We start from the raw sequence: 23,904 nt of genomic DNA on the forward strand, positions 1-23,904 counted from the left end.
TGTAAGTTAATGTTTATTCTAAATGGATTAACTTTGATGTCAGAAGAAAGAAAATTGGAAAATGACTGAAGTCAACAGCTGTAAACTAGTTATCAGACTACACATGAAGATCTTGGTTAGAATAGGTCTTCAGCAACCCATGCTTGCTGTAAAAGGCAACTATGCGTGTTGTAAGAGGCGACTAACACGATCGCTGACTTGGTTGATGCATGTCATCATATCCCAATTGCGTATATCGATGCTCATGATGTTAATCACTTGATTGTCTGGTCCTGACCTGATTATTTACAGACCGCTGTCATATAGCTTGAATATAGCTGAGTGAGGTGTTAAACAACAAACAAACATAACTCTGTAAAATAGTAATATGGCTGGCTGGCTTTGTAACAGCTTTGAAACAATATTTTACAACTCTAAATTATTGTAACTTAGCTGTAGGGTATTGGAACAAAGCTCTGTAACATTGTAACATTGCTGGCTATGAAACCTTCATGCCAATGACATGGCTACCTTTTTTCAGATCCAGTGACCCTTTGACTAATACAGGATCACATCTGAGAGTCCAGAAAGATGAAACTGTGATCTCCTGCCACACTTTCTAGATTACAGAAAGGATGATTTTTGAAATTGCATTTTTCTTGGGACTATCAAATGCATTTATTATGTGACTTTTACATAAGATACACATTCCAATACATTCCCTGACATTTGAATTGCCGTATCAAAACTTCATCTCCAGTAAGCCTAAAGTATAAGCTTGATGGAGTAGTGGCAGTGACATCCATGCTTAATATGTTCACCCATTTCTTCATATGACACAAGTCCAGACTAGTTCGTGACACATGCAAGCTATGCATCTCTATAGTCATGACATTTAAATACTTAAATATCTTAAATCGACCAATCTTAATGTATGTCAATGACATTTGCTTTTATTTCTCTACAGTGTAGGAGTTTGATGAGTAGGCAGCTTGACAGGAACTATCAAGCCCACTGGAATATGAATTTAGAGTGGTACTGAAGCTCACCTTTCTTGAAAGATCATATGACCAGGGCTTGTGATTGATGTCGAGGTGTAACCTCATGTCACCCAATGAGTGAGTTGGGTTTTACATAGCTTTGAGCTGTATTACAGTTATATCACTGCATGATACTTGCTGTAGAAGAAAAGCCCAAACTGATTCAAGTAGTTGATCCCCCAGAGCATGGCAGCACCTTTGACCACAGCTGTTGGGATATGATGCACACTGCATGGTCCATAAAGTTTCACCAACAGTTAAATATTTGGAACAGCTAAATATTGGGAGAATGGGTGGCCTGTCTACCCAGGGTGCCACAGTTTACTATGCGGATCGAGTTGCATCCCCCTGGCATGCAAAAAACTATGATCGTGGTTTCTAATCCCAAATTTGCCCTCCTCAGTACAAGGTTTGGCAGCATCATAAATACTGTCCAATGTTAGATAAGTTGTTGGTAAAACACTTTTCCTCATATGACAATCATGAGGTACTGAATACCTATTCTGACCTGGAATCTCCTGGGGCTGGAATATATTTTGTTAGAGACAGCATATTTATTCTGTCATTTCTAAAAGACAAACAATTCTATAAGGAGGAGCTATTTATATTTGTCTTGACCTACAATTTATCGGAACACGCAGTGAACAATTAGTGTGTGTGTAAAAGAGTGAGGCCAAATTTGTTAAATTTACAATATTATGCAGTAAACTACAGTTATAACAAACTCAAAGGGACCATTAATTTTAGTTTGTATTAACCATAGTTTATTATAAGCATATATACAGCATATATACAACAAATGGCAGGGACCAAAAAATAAGTTTGTTATTTCAGTAAGTTTGTTATAAGCATGTTTGATATAAACATAGTTTACTGTATAAGCAGCATGCCATGACCATGCAGTTCAGGTGAGCTACAATTTGAACATAATTACCTTTTTCAAATATTGTAAAATATATGTGACTGATTTGTTAATTTGGCAGACCCATTTCTTAACAAAACCATTTCCTTAATCAAAAGAAATCTCTGCTAAGTGAAATAACTGTAACCTAGTCCTGATACAGTAAATGGCCAGTCTCAAATGACACAGCAGTCTCATGCCAGAGGACACCACAGAAAGGTCTTCACTCCCACCAAGGTCTTCAGTTACGGAAGCATATGCATTGAATATAATGACTACCCCGCCCAACCAACCCCCACATCTACCCACCCTCACCACCCATTACAGGACAGCTGTCCTCGATGAAATCCAAAGTTCACTGTACATTAAAGCCTATTCTGACATTGACTGAGGTGATTGCTGAGGCTCCTTCCGGCCGAACTTCTTGAAACCTGATGCTGATTCTTCGGAAGGAATCATGTGACATCGGCCAACTCATACCTGTACGTCACTGCTAGTGTTTCAGAAGAAAGGAAGTGGGTTCAAGTTACAATCAGGAGCAATATGATACATTATGTTCAATGTCTTGGTTTACAGCATTGCCCTTTCTTCTGTTCGATGGAAAGCTGATCTCCAAACATAGTGCATTTTGCAACACGATACTAATTACTTGTTATTCGAAATGAGAAAATACTTTCATCAGGTGCTGTGGAAACATTGTTACCATATAAGACATTTGAAGCATACAGCAGGTAAAATCAATTTGGGTGGGTGCTTATTGTAACAATCTTTTTGACTTTTATTTGGCCAGATTTTATGAAAATGATAAAGAGTACAGACAGGAAAGAAATCTAATAATCTTCATAAAAAATGTATGAATTTTGTTTTCTAAACTTGGGCTGGGCATGAAGTCTTTTTGTAGAAGATTCTGAAGGGCTCTTCATATTGACAGGTGTAGATAATAGCAACAATAATTTAAATATAACAAACTTTTTGTCTAGAGTATCAAGGAAGACGGCTGTCGCAGTTGTCTCATGTTTCACCCTCATGGTAAATATCTGAGACATGCATCACTTTGGACTTCCCTCAAACATAAGCTGACATACAGTGATATAACTGTGATACTGTTCAAAGTGGGGTTATGTCCAGCTAACTCACTCATTCCGAAGTAATCACATCATGTCCAGCTTCCTCTCCATTTCTTCAAAATCAGTATCTTGTGTTATGGCTTTTGAAGAAATGATACAGGATTCCATCATTTATGAGCATTTGAAACTGGATTCTATTTGAAGTCATGTGTGGGCAGGTAGTTACAATTACATATTTGGAAAGTTTGATCTTATGTTTCCGCATGAACACAGCTTTTCAATTCTTATCTGATGTGTGTGGCAAGAGTTATGAAAATCAAGCTATGTCCTGGATTTGGAATTTGTGATTCCACAGAAACAGAGTAACATAACTGATTCGAAAATGTAAGTGCTTATTAGGATATAGTTTGTTTTGTTTGTTTGTTGTTTAACACCACACTCAGCAATATTCCAGCTATATGACGGCAGTGTGTAAATAATCTGGACCAGACAATCTAGTGATGACATCATGAACATCGATCCACATCGATCCACGCAACTAGAATACGATGACATGCATCAACCAAGTCAGTGAGCCTGACCACCCGATCCTGTTAGCCGCATCCTATGACAAGCATAGTCGCCCTTTTATGCAAGCATGGGTTGCTGAAGACCTTTTCTCACCTAGTATCTTGTGGGAGTTTTGCAAAGTGAACTGAAGGAATACAGCCAATTTCTCTGGTGAACTTCCATGTAGGCAGTTATTGCAGCACAGATCGAGTGCACAGAACAGCTACCAGGGGATTGTGTCTTTAAGTGAATACTCAAGTGACATTTCTTGAATTTATCATTTTACAGAACAATTGAAGACAAGGAGCCAACAATATGAATATAAAACTAAAATAATTGCAGATTATAGGCAAGATGGGAAATACAAGTACTGTACTCAAAGTCACTTAGTAAGTTAATGAACGATGTATACACACACAGCAAGTATGTGGGCAAGATCCACTTTCCTCATGTCGTAAAAACATCTTCTCTGTAAATTTTTATGCTCATGAAATATTTCTTCACTCAGCTTATAGTGCTTTCTAATCTATCTTAATCTTTATTTGTATTCATAAAAGCCCAAACTATTTTTTATGTCTAGAGATGCAAAGCTTTTAATTTCAAAGGGTATAGTAAATATCTAAAAAATGTTCCCTCAGGTGCTTTGGTTCTGCAAGAATAACATCACTAGATTCACTAAGAAATGAACATTTAAGTATAAAACAGGGCAAATAGTAGGAAAAAAACAAGGCAAAAATTGATCAGGGCTCACTAATATCCCCGACTTCGAAGTAATATTTTCTCACTTAGCTAAATCAAACTTTGCATTGCATCTCTCCTATTGATATAGAAACTGTACCCCCATTTGGAGAAGAATCCATGAATAGAAGTAGTTTTCAAGTAAAAGGTCTCACAAATGTTGAAATAAAAAAAGTTCAAAACATTAAAAAAATTCTATTTTTTTTAGAAAATACACATATCAAAATCAAACTTTGCACTGCACCTCTTCTTTTGGTATGGAAACTGTTCCCTAAATTTGAAAAGAATCTAAGCAGAAGTTTCAAGTTTTAGGTTGAAAATAGCTGTATTTTTCTGAAAATCCAAATTTTGAAATCAAACTTCATCTGCACCTCTCCTATTGGTATAGAAAGTGTTCACCAAGTTTGAATAGAATCTATGCAGTAGTTTTCAAGTTATAGGTTGCACGAAAAATGTCCTCGGAAGGACGGAAGGAAGGATTGAATTTCTTCATAACTACCCCCGCCCTGTTAGGTTGAGGGTATAATAAAGAACTCTAAAAAAGCCATCAAATAACAGTCATGTAAGGTGCATGTATCACCACTTAAGCAACACCCCAAGTAGAGTGCATATGACTGTCCCAATAAATGCCATGATGAAATCTTAACCACAATGCAGTGCAACAAATAAGCTGTTAGGTTTCTGAGAAGATGATGCTGTGGAATTTTCCTCACTTTTTAATATTCAAAGTGACATTATAGTTCTACATAGTTTCACATAGTTTCAGCTCTCCTAAGGCTTCTGAGAAGATTCTGAAAGGTTCATGAATATTCTCAAAGATGTTGAGAGAATTTTGCAAATTAAAAAGAAAACAATTTTTGTTTTCAAATTAAAAACATTAACAAATTTGAATCAGTTGTGTATCTATACTTCATGACAATATTTCAATCAATGGTAGACTCTGTGGTTTAGTCACCTCCTATTAATATTTTTCATAATTTGAAAACTGACTTAAATGCAACAAACCTATAGCTATGTGCCAATTTTAGGCCCACCACTTTTAGAAGAGGTAAAAAGTTAACAAACCGACAGTCAACTTGGTGAGCTAAACTTTCCTCCACTACAATGCAATGTTTGATTTGAAACTGTGTTTATAAGAAAGAAGAAAATAACGGAGCACTCAGAATAAAGACAGGTTTATTTGGTCAAACAGTCATTATCTTTGAGTATCAAAACATTCTTGATAACCCTGCTGGCTTATTTGTTTTAAACATTTTCTCTAAAAAAATGAGCAGATATTAGTCAATCTGACCAAATTTGGGCCCGCCAGATGACCTAGGGTCTATTTTGATTTACGGGTTGACTTGTATTTAGCAGTTTTCTGGGTTAAGTTAATACACTTTTTGATGACGTACTTCCCAATTGTCTGTTCAAGCCATTTTTGAAGGCTGTGATCTAATACCGCCAGTGGTCATGGCATCTGTCAAGGTTGCAAGTAGGGGATGAATTCAATTACATGACATGTGAATCATGCGTCTTGTTTGAACAACCCAGTTTGCTTATAGTAACAAGGAAAACCTTTTCCTGGCGTTAAGCCTGGGGGAGATCTTGGTAACAGAATCGGTCCCTCTGTTGTGCTTGTTCTTTGAAAAAAATTATATATTGCATTTAAAGAAATTCTAGGTTTCAATTGGGTTTTGGAAACACAAGATATTACCAAGAACAAAACTTTAATAGCATGAAATTGCCAGCTTAAAATATCTGTTTGTCTGGGATTGCCTCTTGCACAGTGGTAGGATAACTGGATAATTCTTCATGGCAGAATGGAAATCTAATATCTCACATAGCATGGGAATCTAATGTCTCACCTACCGTGGGAATCTAATATTTCTCCTAACAAGCTAAACCTTAGTTGCAGTGGGCTTGACAACCTGCCATGGTGCTGTTCCCTGCACAAGGAATGTCTGTGTCATAGCGCAAGTACTGTAGCTCACCTGCAAATATATGCTGTTTATTCGGGGAGATTGATTCTAGATTATATGGCTGCTTATGAAGAGTGTAAAAGAGTGAATATGTTATTTGTTCTATTTTCTTGTTTAACGCCACACTCGGCAATATTCCAGCTTTATGAGGGCAGTCTGTAAATAATCAAGTCTGGACCAGACAATCCAGTGATTGACACGAGCATCGAACTACGCAGTTTCGGATATGATTACAATATATATCAATAATTAATATATATATCAACCAAGCTAGTGAGCCTGACCACCATATCCCGTTAGTTTCTACTTACGACAAGCCTAGTCGCCTTTTACAGCAAGCATGGGTAGTCACCTTTTACAGCAAGCATGGGTTGCTGAACACCTATTCTCTACCCGGATCTTCACGGGTGTTATTTGTTCTAAGCTCATGGGTTTCACCAAAGTGGTGTATGTCAAAAACCTGCATGACATCTGAGCTTTCCTCATTTAGCTAACATGCTGTGAGATAAATGACACATTGTTTCAATCAACACAAAACACAACTGACTTACTAGCCCACAATATACAACCAGAGCTGTCAACACCAAACTTTGCATGGAGTGAGAGATAAATTAGTCAGTGTTCATGAGCCTTGGCCAGGGGATCACAAGGATGGCAATGATTTTGGATGGATAGATGGACAGCTCTTGGATGGACAAATGGATAGTTCTAGTTATGTCCTAACATAATGTATCAATGATAAATGAATAAGAAAGCAATCACCAGAAGCCCAGTTACTGTTAACTACACTGAGCACAACCAGATTTTAGAAAAAATATATTTGAAAATAACAGGCATGAGAACATTGATTTTTTTTTGCTAAGGTACATGTTCTTGTACAACAATGAAAAATGATGCAATTTTGAATGTATCAGTAGTTGAAACCTTGATAGTCCACACATTATTTATCATTATTTATTAACATGGGGGGACGGTTGTGTAGCCTAGCGGTTAAAGCGTTTGCTCGTCATGCTGAAGACCCAGGTTTGATTCCTGACATGGGTACAATGTGTGAAGCCCATCCATTTCTGGTGTCCCCCGTCGTGATATTGCTGGAATATTGCTAAAAGCGGCGTAAAACCATACTCACTCGCTCACTATTAACAGGGGCATGCACCTTGCTAAGTTGAACTCCATTATCTCAAAATATTGTTTTAGAATTACTGTTTGGTTACTATGGTCTAATAAGGACGCTTTGCTTGTCACACTCCATGTGCTTAAAGAATTAACAGAAGAGGGCATTTCGGGGCTGACCATTTGATATTCTGAAATATATTTGAAAAATAAATAAATTGTTCCTGAAAATTTGTAGCTGTAGCTGAAAAAAGATTTAATCTCAAAACAAACTCCTCCCTCCCCCCTTTGGAAGTCTAAGACAACAACAAACTTTAGTTAATAGCTGATATTATGAACCAAGAAAACATTTTGTGATAAAAGGTATAGACAAGGTGATTTAGAACTTTAACTGTATTTCCGGTTATGGTGAGCATTATTTAAACACTGTAATCAATAATATTGTGTAAGTCTTTTCTGGCAAACTAAGCCTAAATAGCTACATAAAATATATACCCCTGCTCCAGGGTCCCGTTCCTCAAAGCGATCTTAGTGCTAAGGTGATTGTAAGTCACATTAGTTAACATAGGCTTACGATCATTGTAGTGCTAAGATCGCTTTGAGGAATGGGGCCCTGTGCTCTACCTACTCAACAGTTAACAATTTCATTCAGTTGTTTTTAGTTCAATCCACAACAATTATTTATCCCTTCTTCTTATTCTGGTTGCTTCTTTTGCAACATTTCCGAAACATAAAAATGCATCCTCTGTTTTCCACTACGGCATATGATCAGCTTATTCTGTGCATGGTACAAGTTCTAAAGTCACCGTTTCATATCGACAAATCAGCGGTGTCATCGTTGTGAATCTACAATGATTCGTGACTGGGTTTCTGTACATGTGTCATTGTAATATTGCATGGAATCTTTGCATGAAATAGAGATTCAAATATGAATATCCCTGAGGCATTCATGTTTTAAATTACTATGTGTTGCTTTGAAAAGGAAACTCCTTCTTGCCATGAATAGCGGTCTGCCAGGATTAAATTGAGTCAAACACGGAGACAGGAAAATTGAACTGACGATGCAAATCGATCCTCTGTTCCATTGACGTGTGTGCAGAATGAAGATGACACTGTTATAATAATTAGGATGCCACAACCTAAAAACAGAATCAAGTTACCTATGAGCTTCTGAAAATAACTGTATGTTCATCATGGCCAACAGGGATGTCAACTCAGGAAAGTTGGCCAAGAAATATATAAATATCCTTCAAAATCTTGTCATACAAAATGGCAATACATTGAGAAGAATGATACATATTTTAATTTTATGCTATACTGGTAAAAACAGAGCATGTGTGAGACAGAATTCAGTGCTAGCTGCATCGTACCACTATGCCAATTATCCAGTGACGTTAAATGACAACAGTGAAGATGTTGGGTTAAATGTGACTTCAAACAGTATTTGGGGGCACAGGTGGCTCAGCCATCTAAGGCGCCACGATTTGCTTTGCAGAGTTGCGTCCCTTGGGCACACCAGAAACCTATGATTGTGGGTTCAAATCCTGTTTCGCCCCAATTATGTTTCTAGGTTTATCAGAAGCATACCCGTGCTCGTGGGTTTCACCCATGGTAAACGTCTGAGACCGGCATCACTTCAGGCTTTCCTCCCACATTAAGCTGACACACCGCGATATAACTGGAATAATGTTAAAAGTGGCATTCAACCCAACTCACTCACTCAAGCAGTATTTATATCAGCTTCATGTGTCAGGGCTCGTCACGCCGAAGACCCGAGTTCGATTACTGACATAGGTACAATGTGTGGAGCCCATTACTGGTGTCCCCGGCTGTGATATTGCTGGAATATTGCTAAAAGCGGCGTAAAACCATACTCACTCACTCATGTGGCAGGACAGCCAAATGAAATGAAGGTCCCAGACATTTCCCACTCTGATGAAACTTGCAAGCACAGGTATGGTTGATACACCAAGAAACCAAATCTGGGGGAGTCTGAGATTCATACAATGAACACTGGATTCTGGCACATCTAAGGAATGCAACTCTGCACAGCAAATTTTAGGTGACTTGGCCATCCGTGTTCCCATTATGTGTGAAGCAAATGTTTTAGCTGTTGTCAGACTTCAAGGACCATCCAATGGAATCATATGTGATGGCCTGGCATCTGGACACAACTCTGCCACGACTTGACAGCTTCGTGTGTGTCCAAGAGTACATGAGTCTGTGTGAGCTACGTTTCAATCAAAGGAGCAATTCATGCTTCATTGGCAAAAATGGTAGCTTCCAAATGTGCCTACAGTTCCAATGTGCCTATAGTTTAAAACAACATGACATGGTCTGATGGTCAGGATGTAACATGGTCTGATGGTCAGGATGTAGTTTAATTGATTGACCAGGAGATTGCAAGATTAGGATTTGTTTTTCCTCTGATGTTTCCCACTTAGATGATAATCCTCAACAGTAAAAACAAGATATACAGGCTCCAGCATTTTCTCATGATTATGCTCATGTTCAGTAAAAACAGATATAATAGTATTGATGTATCTACTCAGGTAATTACAGGATACTTATCAGGGATGTTCCATTATTCTGAGATATAGTCTTCCACTTCATGTAATTAATGACACTTTCATTATTCTAAGAGGGTAAAAAATCATATTCCACTGTGCCTACACCACTTTCTTTAAGCACAATGAGATGAAGGCACATTGGGACCTAACCCTAAAAATACATCCTATTCTTATTGTGTGAACATATATGGAGGTGTTGCTGCACATGTCACTCTCTACAGGTTATGGAAATATATTTGACAAGTTTAGGAGAGTTGTGCCACATGCCTTTCTTTACAAGTTAGGCATCATACTCCAAGGCAACTGTGTTGTTGACTGTATAAGATTTCACAAACACTTAAATTATAATCAGTAACTAATGAGACACACAGAGTATGTCCCAAGCGTATCAATGTGGAACTGTCTTAGCATTTGAAATTTGGGACAGTCTGTGATAGGTTAACTGTCTGTGATGACATGTAAACGATCGATTGGTGGTAACAAGTTAGCAGTCTGTGATGACATGTAAACAGCTTGTGGTAACAAGTTAACAGTCTGTGATGACATGTAAACAGTTGGTGGTAACAAGTTAGCAGTCTGTGATGACATGTAAACAGTTGGTGGTAACAAGTTAGCAGTCTGTGATGACATGTAAACAGCTCGTGGTAACAAGTTAGCAGTCTGTGATGACATGTAAACAGTTGGTGATAACAAGTTAACAGTCTGTGATGACATGTAAACAGTTTGTGGTAACATGTTAACAGTCTGTGATGACACGTAAACAGTTGGTGGTAGCAAGTTAACAGTCTGTGATGACATGTAAACAGTTGGTGGTAACAAGTTGGCAGTCTGTGAGGACATGTAAACAGTTGGTGGTAACAAGTTAACAGTCTGTGATGACATGTAAACAGTTGGTGGTAACAAGTAAGCAGTCTGTGATGACGTGTAAACAGTTGGTGGTAACAAGTTAACAGTCTGTGATGACATGTAAACAGTTGGTGGTAACAAGTTAACAGTCTGTGATGACATGTCAACAGTTGGTGGTAACAAGTAAGCAGTCTGTGATGACGTGTAAACAGTTGGTGGTAACATGTTAACAGTCTGTGATGACACTTAAACAGTTGGTGGTAACAAGTTGACAGACTGCGATAACATGTAAACAGTTGGTGGTAACATGTTAACAGACTGATGACATGTAAACAGTTGGTGGTAAGATGTTAACAGTCTGTGATGACACGTAAACAGTTGGTGGTAACATGTTAATAGTCTGTGATGACATGTAAACAGTTGGTGGTAACAAGTTAGCAGTCTGTGATGACATGTAAACAGTTGGTGGTAACAAGTGAGCAGTCTGTGATGACATGTAAACAGTTGCCGGTAACAAGTTAGCAGTCTGTGATGACATGTAAACAGTTGGTGGTAACAAGTTAGCAGTCTGTGATGACATGTAAACAGCTCGTGGTAACAAGTTAAGTCTGTGATGACATGTAAACAGTTGGTGGTAACAAGTTAGCAGTCTGTGATGACATGTAAACAGCTCGTGGTAACAAGTTAGCAGTCTGTGATGACATGTAAACAGTTGGTGGTAACAAGTGAGCAGTCTGTGATGACATGTAAACAGTTGGTGGTAACATGTTAACAGTCTGTGATGACATGTAAACAGTTGGTGGTAACAAGTTAACAGACTGCGATGACATGTAAACAGTTGGTGGTAACATGTTAACAGACTGCAATGACATGTAAACAGTTGGTGGTAACAAGTTAGGAGACTGCGATGATATGGTAACAGCTGAGGGTAACATGTTAACAATATGTGATGATATGTTAATAGCTGGTGGTATCGTGTTCAGTGGGTGTACCACCCTGGTAATAGTTTCAAAATAATGCTGGCCAGGTGGGCTTATAAGCTAGTCTTAAAAAAAGTTACCAGCTAGTCTTAAAAAAAGTTACCAGCCACTCAAATTTCACTAGCTTAAATATGCTAGAGAATATGTTTCCAGAAATTTGATTCAATATCAATAATGTAAACCCAAATTGCTAACCATGAGTCACATAATATGAAGGGGGTTTCTCTGATCTCACAAACCTTGATTTGTTACAGATATTTATTTATATTTTTTTCAAATTAATGGTCACACTGATCTTCAGAAATTGGGGAATTGTTTTCTATTTTGATCAACTGAGAGGTTTGCATTCAAACATCACTCTTAATATTACAGTAGCCAGCCGGCCTTGGGACATGTCACAATCTTTAGCCTGACCATAATGTTGCTAACAATGGGCTGGCAGGCAGGCAGCTATTCCACACATTGACAATATTAGCAGTCTGTGATATCATGTTATCTGTTGGTGGTACTATGTTAATAGTCAGTGATCCATTGTTAACGGTTTGTGATCCATTGTTAACAGTTTGTGATCCATTGTTAACAGTTTGTGATTCATTGTTAACAGTTTGTGATTCATTCTTTACACTCATTGATCCACTGTTAAGTCTGTGATCCATTGTTAACAGTTTGTGTTTCATTATTAACAATTTGTTATCCATTGTTAACAGATTGTGATCCCAAAAACAATCTATCAGATTTTGTATATCTTAAAAAAAAACATGTCACAATTGATTTTTCTAAACAGTGGAACTTGGCCTGTCACATCGTCTGTGACCATATGGCATGTTGAAACCAATCAAATAAAGCCCATCTCTTCATCGAGTCTCCAGAAGTCTATAATCATTCACTAATTATCGGTCAGTACCTCTGCTTTGTGCTCATTCCCTCAAGATTCCCCCACTTACAGGAATTTCCCTCTAATTAGTGAGGACAATCCAATATCAACTGGTGGATTTAGGTGCTAACATTGCAAAACAAAATTCATTTTTCAGTTGCCTCTTAGTGTCCTGTAATAAGAAATCAGTGGACCGGGTCTATTTCTGGAGAAATATTTACAGAGCCCATCATCAAAATGATACAATTCTTTGAGGTTTTATTTTTATTTCATGAACTCTGAAACAGCATGCTGTTGGAAGAGGTTAAACAGTAAACTGATGTCACTTTAGTCAAACAAATAATTGAAAGTTGTTTTAGTGATTAAAAAAATCAGTATTTCCTGAGAACCCATACATAATTTTAATTCTCATTTTGTAAGCAGCCACCAATGATTAGGTAGATTTCAACAAATGGATATTGAAGTTAGAACAATTTTTTTTCTAAAACATGTTATAATCAAAAAGCTACATCACACTACTTCCAACGCCTCAGTACTTTTACCACTTTGTGAAACCATGACCAACCATGGATTAAACTTCTTCTTCTTGTTACATAATTGTGTGCTTTCCTTCCACATGAAGGAACTTCAAACAGGCTACATGTTGGATGGAATTGAAACAGTGTCCAAACACCATACATTCAATCCAAACGATGACATCAAAAGTTTACAAAAAATTCCATTTTTTCTGAAACAGATAAAAAATATTCATAACAGTCCATTTACACAAGTCAATATGGATCTGTAACTTATTGAAAGCATTGAACTAGTTCAGTTTTAATTTTAGTTTCATCTGAATGTTGCCACTGTAGAATTGTCCACTGACAAAACGCTGCCATCTAAGAATACTGTCAAGGTCATCAAAGGTTTCTGTTCAACAGTGTTTGAAGACAGATGTGAAATGACAAGTAAATTACCAAAGGGCGAGTACAATGTGGATACTGTTTCACAGGAGCGATTTCTCCTCAATGACAAAACGAGCTGGGTGTGCATGTTATTCCATATAATTTTCCATGATTTACCCCCCTTGAAAGACCCCTACTTTTTGGTAAGAAAAACTTGTCTTATACACAGCAATATATGGTAACTGTATCAAGGGATTCACCACTAACTGTATAAACGGATTCATCACTAACTGTATCAAGGGATTCACCACTAACTGCATCAAGGGATTCATCACCAACTGTATCAAGGGATTCATCACTGACTGTATCAAGGGATTCATCACCAACTGCATCAAGGGATTCATCACCAACTGTATCAAGGGATTCACCACTAACTGTATCAAGAGGTTCATCACTAACTGTATCAAGGGATTCACCACTAACTGTATAAACGGATTCATCACTAACTGTATCAAGGGATTCACCACTAACTGCATCAAGGGATTCATCACTGACTGTATCAAGGGATTCACCACCAACTGCATCAAGGGATTCATCACCAACTGTATCAAGGGATTCACCACTAACTGTATCAAGAGGTTCATCACTAACTGTATCAAGGGATTTATCACTGACTGTATCAAGGGATTCATCACCAACTGTATCAAGGGATTCGCCACTAACTGTATCAAGGGATTCACCACTAACTGTATCAAGAGGTTCATCACTAACTGTATCAAGGGATTTATCACTTACTGTATCAAGGGATTCATCACCAACTGTATCAAGGGATTCACCACTAACTGCATCAAGGGATTCATCACCAACTGTATCAAGGGATTTATCACTTACTGTATAAAGGGATTCATCACCAACTGTATCAAGGGATTCACCACTAACTGTATAAAGGGATTCACCACTAACTGTATCAAGAGGTTCATCACTAACTGTATCAAGGGATTTTTCACTTACTGTATCAAGGGATTCATCACCAACTGTATCAAGGGATTCACCACTAACTGTATCAAGGGATTCATCACCAACTGTATCAAGGGATTCACCAGTAACTGTTTCAAGGGATTCATCACTAACTGCATCAAGGGATTCACCACTAACTGTATCAAAGGATTCATCACCGACTGTATCAAGGGATTCACCACTAACCATATCAAGGGATTCATCACTAACTGTATCAAGGGATTCATCACTGACTGTATCAAGGGATTCATCACTAACTGTATCAAGGGATTCATCACTAACTTATCAAGGGATTCATCACCAACTGCATCAAGGGATTCATCACCAACTGTATCAAGGGATTCACCACTAACCGTATCAAGGGATTAACCACTAACTGTATCAAGGGATTCATCACCAACTGTATCAAGGGATTCACCACTAACGGTATCAAGGGATTCACCACTAACAGTATCAAGGGATTCATCACTAACTGTATCAAGGGATTCATCACTGACTGTATCAAGGGATTCATCACCAACTGCATCAAGGGATTCATCACCAACTGTATCAAGGGATTCACCACTAACCGTATCAAGGGATTCATCACTAACTGCATCAAGGGATTCTATACTAACTGCAAGTTACTAATGTATCAAGGGATTCACCACTAACTGTATCAAGGGATTCACCACTAACTGTATCAAGGGATTCATCACTGACTTTAACAAGGATTCATCATTGACTATAACAAGGCATTCATCACCGACTGTATCAAGGGATTCATCACTGACTGTATCAAGGGATTCATCACTGACTGTAACATGGGATTCATCACTGACTGTATCAAGGGATTCATCACTGACTGTACCAAGGGATTCATCAGTGACTGTATCAAGGGATTCATCACCAACTGTATCAAGGGATTCATCACTGACTTTAACAAGGGATTCATCACTGACTGTATCAAGGGATTCATCACTGACTGTACCAAGGGATTCATCACTGACTGTATCAAGGGATTTACCACTGACTGTATCAAGGGACAGTACGGCGTCAGCAGTAGTTTCATAAGGGCGGGAAGGTGTTTCTGACCTCGCTGGGATATGATCATGTCAGTTTGGTTTTACACCACTTTGAACAGTTCAGCAATATCACAGCATGTCAGCTTGGCGTGAAAGGAAAGCCTGAAGTGATAAAGGAGAATGGGTATTGTGCTGAAAAAACCCGAGAAACATATACAGACTAATCTTGGATTCAAACCCACTGTTATAGGTTTCTGGCAACTTTGAGAGATGCAAAGCTGAACAGTGAATTGTGGTGCCTGACGTCTTGGCCACCTGACCCCAAGTCAGGCATATGAACCAGTCATGTTAAATGTCAGCACTTGACAGCGACATGATGGGACCAATGTAGCTTGAAGCTCTTACTTGGAAGCATTAATTGATTAATATGTTGGTCAAAATATAATATTACTCCTCTGGGTAGAACAATCGTGTGCAATAACTTTCCGTTATTTGGATGTGTGCATTTCAGCAATTCCCAAAACTGATTGGTCAGCTAAAGACATAATTTGTATGACATCATAATATTTTATTGAGAAAAATGTGATATGACATTATCCATTGTTCATATGTCAAAACTTAATTACCTTACATCATCTAAACAACATGGTTCCTTTAGTGAAGCTTCTGTTCAGTTGTTATTCACAAGTTTGTTCTTCATTTTTTTCTAAAAATGTCAATGAGTACAGTAATATATAGAATAACCTACGTGAAACTTGTAATAAAGGACAGTCTGTCCCTCGTGAGTGAATATGCTGCAAGATAACACCATACATTCACTCAGGACATACGATCCATAATTCCTTGTTGACTATTCTCTTGGTACTACATTGTACAGGAGCGTCAAAGGGGGTGGAGAATATAGTAACTTCAAGCCAATAGACCAAAAGTAGTGGAATGCTTATATTAAAACAAGAAAGAAAAAATTACTTTGGACTTGAAAAACAAATACTACTGTCAGTGTAAAAATTCACTACATTCTTTATATGAAGATTATCTTGAACTTAAATTATGCTGGGTCTGTGGATTTTGATTAGGAATTAAAATGCGCATTACTAAAAAACAACAACGCATAAAGTAAACACAGGCACTTTATTCTGTACTCCTGTATTCAACACATCAGGCAACAATATCGCAACACAGGAGAAACAACTTCCTTACGAGATAAGCTCACATAGATACACGCATAGATCACTTACTGATCTGACATTAGCTGTATCTTAAAACCCATTTCGTCCATTGACTTTGATCTTGGAGATACTGACACTTAAGTTGAAATGGACCACAGTAAATGGATGAAACGTACACCACGATCTACTTAGATCTACACTGTTATATTTCTTTGATGACAAGTTGATGATGAAACTGACAGATCAATGGCCTGGATGCTTACCAGAATGACTGCTATACTTATTTCTAATCTAAATAAATATCTTATAAAATGGCAATTTTGTTTCTGAAGATGTGTGGACAAACAAAAGTATGTGATTTATGATAGACACATGTTCATCTGATGAATAGTGATACATCCGGGAAAGAGCCCAAACATTTCATCTATCATCTGGTGACACCAATTTGACCCTTCAGTCAGTTTGTTATAAAAGCGTATAACTGAACAAAAACGAAGAGATATATCTGAGGTTTTCAAACACTCAACTAACAAACTTGGCAGCACCTTGTCACTGATATTGCAGTGCTTGTTCAGGTGTAAATATCAACAGTTGGTTATGTGTTAGCAACATTTTCTGTTTCAGAAACTCCTGAAAGGTCAAAGACGGTTGTAATAATTTTTCAGTAGCATCCAGCATGTCCATTTTTAATACGGAAGGAGCCCAAAGTAATAAAATTTCTCAACTTTAGGAAACGTGCTCAATGATGCTGATCCTTGCCGAACCAAATTTCTTTTCAAAAGCATGTAAAATATTTACATGAAAAGTTTAACTCTTATAAAAGGATGGATTTAACTTTTAAATGATTTCAGTAAACTGAACAGATTAAAAAAATTAATAATATCAGCAAAATAATTATTCACTTATCAAATACTGAACAGAACTGGTGAACAGACCTTATCCTTTGTTAAAGACTTTCTTTAATAAGCAGAGTTCCAAAGATGCAGTTGGTCAGTGTGAATGGTTTCCTTCCAATGTATTTTCAGCAATAGTGATCATATTCACAAAACCACTGTAGTACCAAATTTGGTATTCATTCACTAACACCAATGATAACAGATATTGAATACAAGTGACATACTTCTAAATCTAACATGAGGTAGCTTCACAAGGAGTGTGTAGTTCATCTTTTTATTCTGAAGTTCATGCATTTAGAGTTCTGGTAGATAATTGTACTTTTTGTAATTTCAACATAACAACGGACAAGTACAGCTCTCAAGAGCATGTTGAACTATGAATGCATGAAAAGGGGTCTCTTGGATGGAGAACAAAAAGATAAACTACGTTTCTCAAATCTGTGAAACTCATAACAGAAACATTGCTCAGATCACATGGTGCTGAAATATACACAGAAATGGCAACAATATCCTCTTTAATCATATATACAAACAATATTCTGTCAATGCTATACATCACCAATATTTCTCATAAACATATATATATGAAAGATGGAAATTCATTTTTAGCAGACAAGAATTCATTATTTTGTGAAAAAACATAAAAATTGTGAACGGAATTATATTCAAAATAAGTAATACTATTTAACATAGCATAAAGGAAAAAAGAAAAGAATTCTTCAAGTCTACTGTTATAAATTAATTATATATTTAATGCCAAAACCAAATTATAATATTGATTCACATTATGATATTTAATATTTGTAAGTTGAATCACTGATGGTCAAACATTTTACATTATTAATCATATGTGACTTCAATCATATGTGTTTCAAATAAGACTTATAGAAAACATATCCAAGAACATAAATTAATTTCTCAAACAATTTTGCACTAATATTACCACATATATTGGGACATTCATATGAAATGAAACATACATCGTTTGAAATATACACTTTCACTACACACATATTTATGTACATATGTTTGTTTTTTACCAACTGGTGTTAAAAACATATACAGTCGTGCTTTTTTTCACAGCCTAAACATTTATACAAGTTATACTTTCTGTCCTGAACATATCATTTGCATTCTTGCTTCACGACCAGGATCTTAGCACAAAAGCAGGCAAGAGCACTATGCAAAAAATAATCATGTGAAGAAAAATAACATGTCTTGTACATGGTTCCCGTGGCACCGAACTTTAAACAATATCCAGTGTTTTTTACCAGTATATACAATATGTACATCATATACCAACATAAATAGCCTACAGTTCAGTATCTAAACCTTTCCATTTTTACAATTGTTCATACAGTTCGCAATTGTTTAAACAATGTTCACCGTGTTCACTTCAGGGGAACTTGGGAGTTTAATGGAACAGCTTCAGTGTTCACATCACTCACAGCGTTCGTTTCACCGTTGGACTTTATGGAAGCTTTTCGTAATTTCGATCGTTCTTCTGTCATACACCTTTCCTCCAAACCAAGAGCTCGGAAACAAGCTCTTCGGATTTTTCGGTCCATAACACCGTATATGATTGGGTTACAGGAATTGGCAACTGCGTACAGTACTGTAATCGCAACATAGAAGTCAGCACTAAATTTAAGTCCTTTATCAATGCTACGGACTATACCATAAGGCAAATAACCGATAATAATCAGAAGAAATACAAGCCCGAACATTTTTGTGATTTGTATCTCACGGCGCAGCCATTCCCGTTTTCGACTTGCTCGGAATGCGCTTGACGACTGATGCACTTTGACAAATATGGCAATATAGCACACAATAAGAACAAGCGATGGCAACATCATTAAAACAACGGATACCAACATTGTATAGAGGCCAAAACCTTTTTTCACAACGCAGCGAAGCAGTTTTGGTTGGTACTGGGACATGTAGCCAAGGTGCGGTTGAATGAGAAACAAAAGTGGGACAACTCTTGCAGCAACCAAGACGAATATTGTGTATGCCTTCTTGGAGATTTTCTTGTAGAAGGTGTTGAAAACGACGACGATGAGTCGATGAATAGCTATGAGCCCTGTGTGCCACAGAGACGAACCCATGAGGAGGACTGTGAAATGAGTCACCATCTCACAAACAATGGACCCCGTCGCCCAGGTCATCATGAAGTAAGATACCAACACCAACAGGTTATTGATGCCCAGGTTAAGTATGTCATTGATACATAGACTCACGATGAAAATGTTTGTGATGTTTTTCAGTTCCCGCTCTGTAAGAATCACAATCATTGTAAGAACGTTGGCAAAGACGCCCCACATCAACGACATCAGCATCACAATGGCACCGACCTGCAAGGCTGTGGCGGAGGGGCCAGCCAAACCGGAATCATTGGTGTCATTACGATGAAGGGACAAGTTCAAGGAAGAGTTTTCAAAAAGAGCAAGAGACATGTTGAAACTGTTTTATCACAACTTGCCGAAAAAAATTGCAAATATTCAAATTAAAGAAATTGAAATTAAAATTTCAACAACTTGTTAATGACATCATTTCTTCCTGTTCCACTGCCAAGGATTCCAAGCATGATAATCGCAACAAAAAATACAAACAAGAAATAAAAAATGGATAAATGTCTCTGCTTGACAGAGTTCCAAATCCTTAAGTATTGAAAAAGTATGTTAATCAAGTCACGATTTCCCTTCTCCTACTTTTGAGGATCCACAGAAATGATCACACTGTATCCCAGCTGCAAGGAACGTCTCAACAAGGTTAAGCAGTTTACCACACACTCTGTCAACTAATTCTCAATATGGTGAAAGAAATTCTTTTGTTGCAGGTTGATCACATCCTCTTTGGCCACCACCGAATCACATATGGTCGAGCGTGCACGAAAGGCAGTTCCACAGCTCACACAGGTGTTAATAGCAAGGTAATTTCTGTACTTTGTACGAGCCTGACTTGCCAATAGCGATTTCCTCGGCAGTTATTTCACGTTCATTACGCCTGTTGTCGATATCGCTTCGCAGCATACCTGTGAGAGAGGGCGGCTGTCATCGTTGAGTTGGTCGTCGTGATACACACTCTGCAAACAGCAACAGAAGAAGGTTATTGACTGCATAGCCAACGATCACTCATCAATATACTTATGGCATTAACCTGTCATTAAAATCATGATATAAGCTATCCTGTCATTTTGGGAATGGTTGGATTTATTGGAAAATCAATTTTATGAGTGTATAATTCTTGTGAGATGGTAAAGTCAAATAGTAATTTCAGGAAAGTACATACTTGTGCACTGAGCATCCAGGAAAAACATTGATACAGTCAGTTTGAGAATTCTAGAGTACAATGAACCTTTGACAATTTCTAACAACAAAGAATTTTTTCCTGCATGCCAGACATTATTAATGACATATATACAACACATATTTTGAAATATTCACCACAAAGTGAAAATCTAACTGTTTCATTCTGTTGGTATGGGTAATGGGATCTAAGTGGAAAGAATGCCAGGAGATAGAATGATCATTAAAAGTTTAATGTCCATTTTGTGTTAAATCTTCTTCTCTGTTTATTCCCATAGGAGAATTCAAATAAATACATATGTACACAGAGTCACAGTAAAGGTTGCAAAAAAAGATCTCAAATGACATAGTAAGAAACCAACAGAGTGTGCCTGATGATGCCCAGGAGGCAGAAAGCTTGTCTGTGCATATCGTTTTAGTTAGAATGACCTTTAAAATTCATACTTTATGCAGTTTGAACGCTTAAACTAATATTTTAATCAATAATTTGACAAAATAGGAAAATAAAAATACTATAAGTACTTCATCTTAACATCTTTACAGATACCTTACAAATGGAACAATGCAGACTTTTTAGAGAAGTATTTCAAAGCCTGATTGATCATTATCTACCAAGTTATTCTATTTCTTATCAGAGCAAATCAATAACAATATTGATGACATTGTCTATAATTAATGTTGTATAGTTTGTCCCAGACAATTTACCCATCAAGGCACGAATACAATAGCTAGGTTCCAATCCAACCATGCTGAGGATAGGTCTCCAAATAATAAACACTAAAACATGTATGAAGTCTACTGCTGGTCACAGCTCCAAGTTCGCATAAATTGATTACTTGAACTTGATTATAGTCTGTTTGCCAACAATAGTAGGTTGGCCTAACATGGGCAAGTTTCATGTGCGAATGTTTACAGTGCAGACCCCCTTGATGTTTGTTTGTTGTTTAACGCCTCACTCAGCAATATTCCAGCTATATGACAGTGGTCTGTAAATAATCAAGTCTCGACCAGACAATCCAGTGATTGACAACATGAGCATTGATCCACGTGATTGGGATATGAAAACATGCATCAAGCAAGTCAGCAAGCCTGACCACCTGATCCCATCAGCCGCCTCTTACGGCAAGCATGCATATGGGTTGCTGAAGACCTGTTCTACCTCGGATCTTCATGGGTCGCAGACCCCATTGTAACAACAGGCTTACAAAACAATCCCACAATTGTTGTGAAACAACTTTTTCTACCATTTATGACCATATCTGATATTATGGTGACGAGTTGGTAGAGACAAATAAATAACTGTCATGCCATTTAAGACGAATAGTTGCTTAGGGATTTATATCTATTTTGCATTTCATCAGTATGATTTGGCAGCAAACAGACTATACCTGATGTTGAGTACCAATGATGTGTACAGTTCAAGGTGTTATTACATAATACATCAGTCAAAATGTTGATCAAAGTATGAAACTAGAAACTGATGTATCGGATATCTATATTCTGTTTGCTTCAAGATGGATGCAAATGCCTGAAATATATGTCTGAAGAAGGAAAAGACTATTATAACTATTTTAACTCCTCCTCCTATAACCCCAAATCTCTCCTATAACTACATACTCTATGTATTTGACTATATTGGGTATACACATATGTAGAGTTATAACTTGGAGTGAGTTGGTTATAATCCCAAATTATGTCAGTTCAACACAATGTAGGATATTTGTCATGATGTCATCAGTGCTTATTCACTTTGGTGAATTAAAAATCCACAAGCTCAGGTAAGTTTGTTACAAAACAAGGATGATAATTCAGACAAATTGGTATCTGATACCAAGATCAGCAGATCCTGACATAGCCAAGGGAGGTAATTTTACAAGAAGAAGAAGAAGAAAAAAGATTGAGACCTTTGACCACTGGGCCCTAACCCCAAGTTCTTATTTATGATAAGCATAGGTAACTGATCCTGGAACCTTCAAGAAGCTTCATGTGAGTATGGTTTTATGCCATGTTTAGCAATATTCCAGCAATATTGCATGGTGAGAGGCACCCAAACTGCGCTTCACACATTGTACCCATGAGGAGAATCCAACCCGGACCTTCGGTGTGATGAGCGAATGCTTTATCCACTAGGCTACACCACCACACTACCTCCAAGAAGAACACTGACAAATACTTATATTGAATACATTGCCCAACATAACAACATAACATAATAATAATAGTCGGATCAGCAAGTTCATCACTGACTGAAGCCTTGTGATGTGTTCAGTCATGTAAGTAAATATATAGTATCAAACAAACCATGTCAAACAGTAGTATAAAACCTATTCATTGCTTACGCATCATGAGCGAAAGCATTTGGCTTAACGCCGCTTTGAAAAGTAAAGAAGTTAATGATATCACAGAGCCAGCTTCATGTGGAAGAGGATGCAAAGATGCAGGGAGCAGAAACATGATCTGGGCAAATCTGGTTGTTTGCAGAAGTGTAATGGGGGGTGAGTGAGTAAGTTGGGTTAAACGCCGCTTTTAACAGTATTCCAGTTATATCACGTTGTGTCAGCTTAATGTGGGAGGAAAGCCCGAAGGTCTCAGACGTTTACCACATTGGTGAAACACACGAACAGTATGGTGCTGACAAACCTAGAAACATAATCAGGGCGAAACCGGGATTCGAACCCACAATCATAGGTTTCTGGCGTGCCCAAGGGATGCAACTCTGCACAGCGAATCGCGGTCGCCTTAGACGACTGGGCCACCTGTGCCCCCAAGAAGTGTAATGAAAAGTACTTAGTGTCTAATATGGGATACCCATGGTTTGTTGTTTAACGCCACATTCAGCAATATTCCAGCTTTATGACGGCAGTCTGTAAATAATCAAGTCTGGACCAGACACTCCAGTGATTGATATCATGAGCATCGATCTAAGCAAATTGAGATACGATGACATGCATCAAACCAAGTCAGCAAGCCTGACCAACTGATTCTGATAGTCGCCTCTTAAGACAAGC

General features: G+C 37.6%; 2 protein-coding genes across 4 annotated transcripts in view; one reads left to right on the forward strand and one right to left on the reverse strand.

Moving 5' to 3' along the window:
* Positions 1–9,500: 9,500 nt before the first annotated feature.
* On the forward strand, positions 9,501–14,888 carry LOC124120396 (fibropellin-1-like). The gene is made up of 2 exons (XM_048403401.1): positions 9,501–9,573; positions 13,732–14,888. The coding sequence occupies exons 1-2, from the start codon at positions 9,501–9,503 to the stop codon at positions 14,886–14,888; spliced, it is 1,230 nt and encodes a 409-aa protein (XP_048259358.1).
* A 1,752-nt stretch (positions 14,889–16,640) lies between these two features.
* Positions 16,641–23,904, reverse strand: part of LOC124120214 (visual pigment-like receptor peropsin) — a 98,865-nt gene continuing 91,601 nt past the window's right edge. For all 3 annotated transcript variants that reach the window (XM_046482997.2, XM_046482982.2, XM_046482989.2), the window contains one exon: positions 16,641–20,673. In XM_046482997.2, the coding sequence (XP_046338953.1) occupies positions 18,980–20,044 (1,065 nt within the window). In that variant the 5' untranslated portion in view covers positions 20,045–20,673 and the 3' untranslated portion in view covers positions 16,641–18,979. The remainder of the gene's footprint in view (positions 20,674–23,904) is intronic.

Source organism: Haliotis rufescens, unplaced genomic scaffold (assembly GCF_023055435.1).
Source record: "Haliotis rufescens isolate VD_foot unplaced genomic scaffold, xgHalRufe1.0.p SCAF_3, whole genome shotgun sequence".
NCBI classification, from domain to species: domain Eukaryota; kingdom Metazoa; phylum Mollusca; class Gastropoda; order Lepetellida; family Haliotidae; genus Haliotis; species Haliotis rufescens.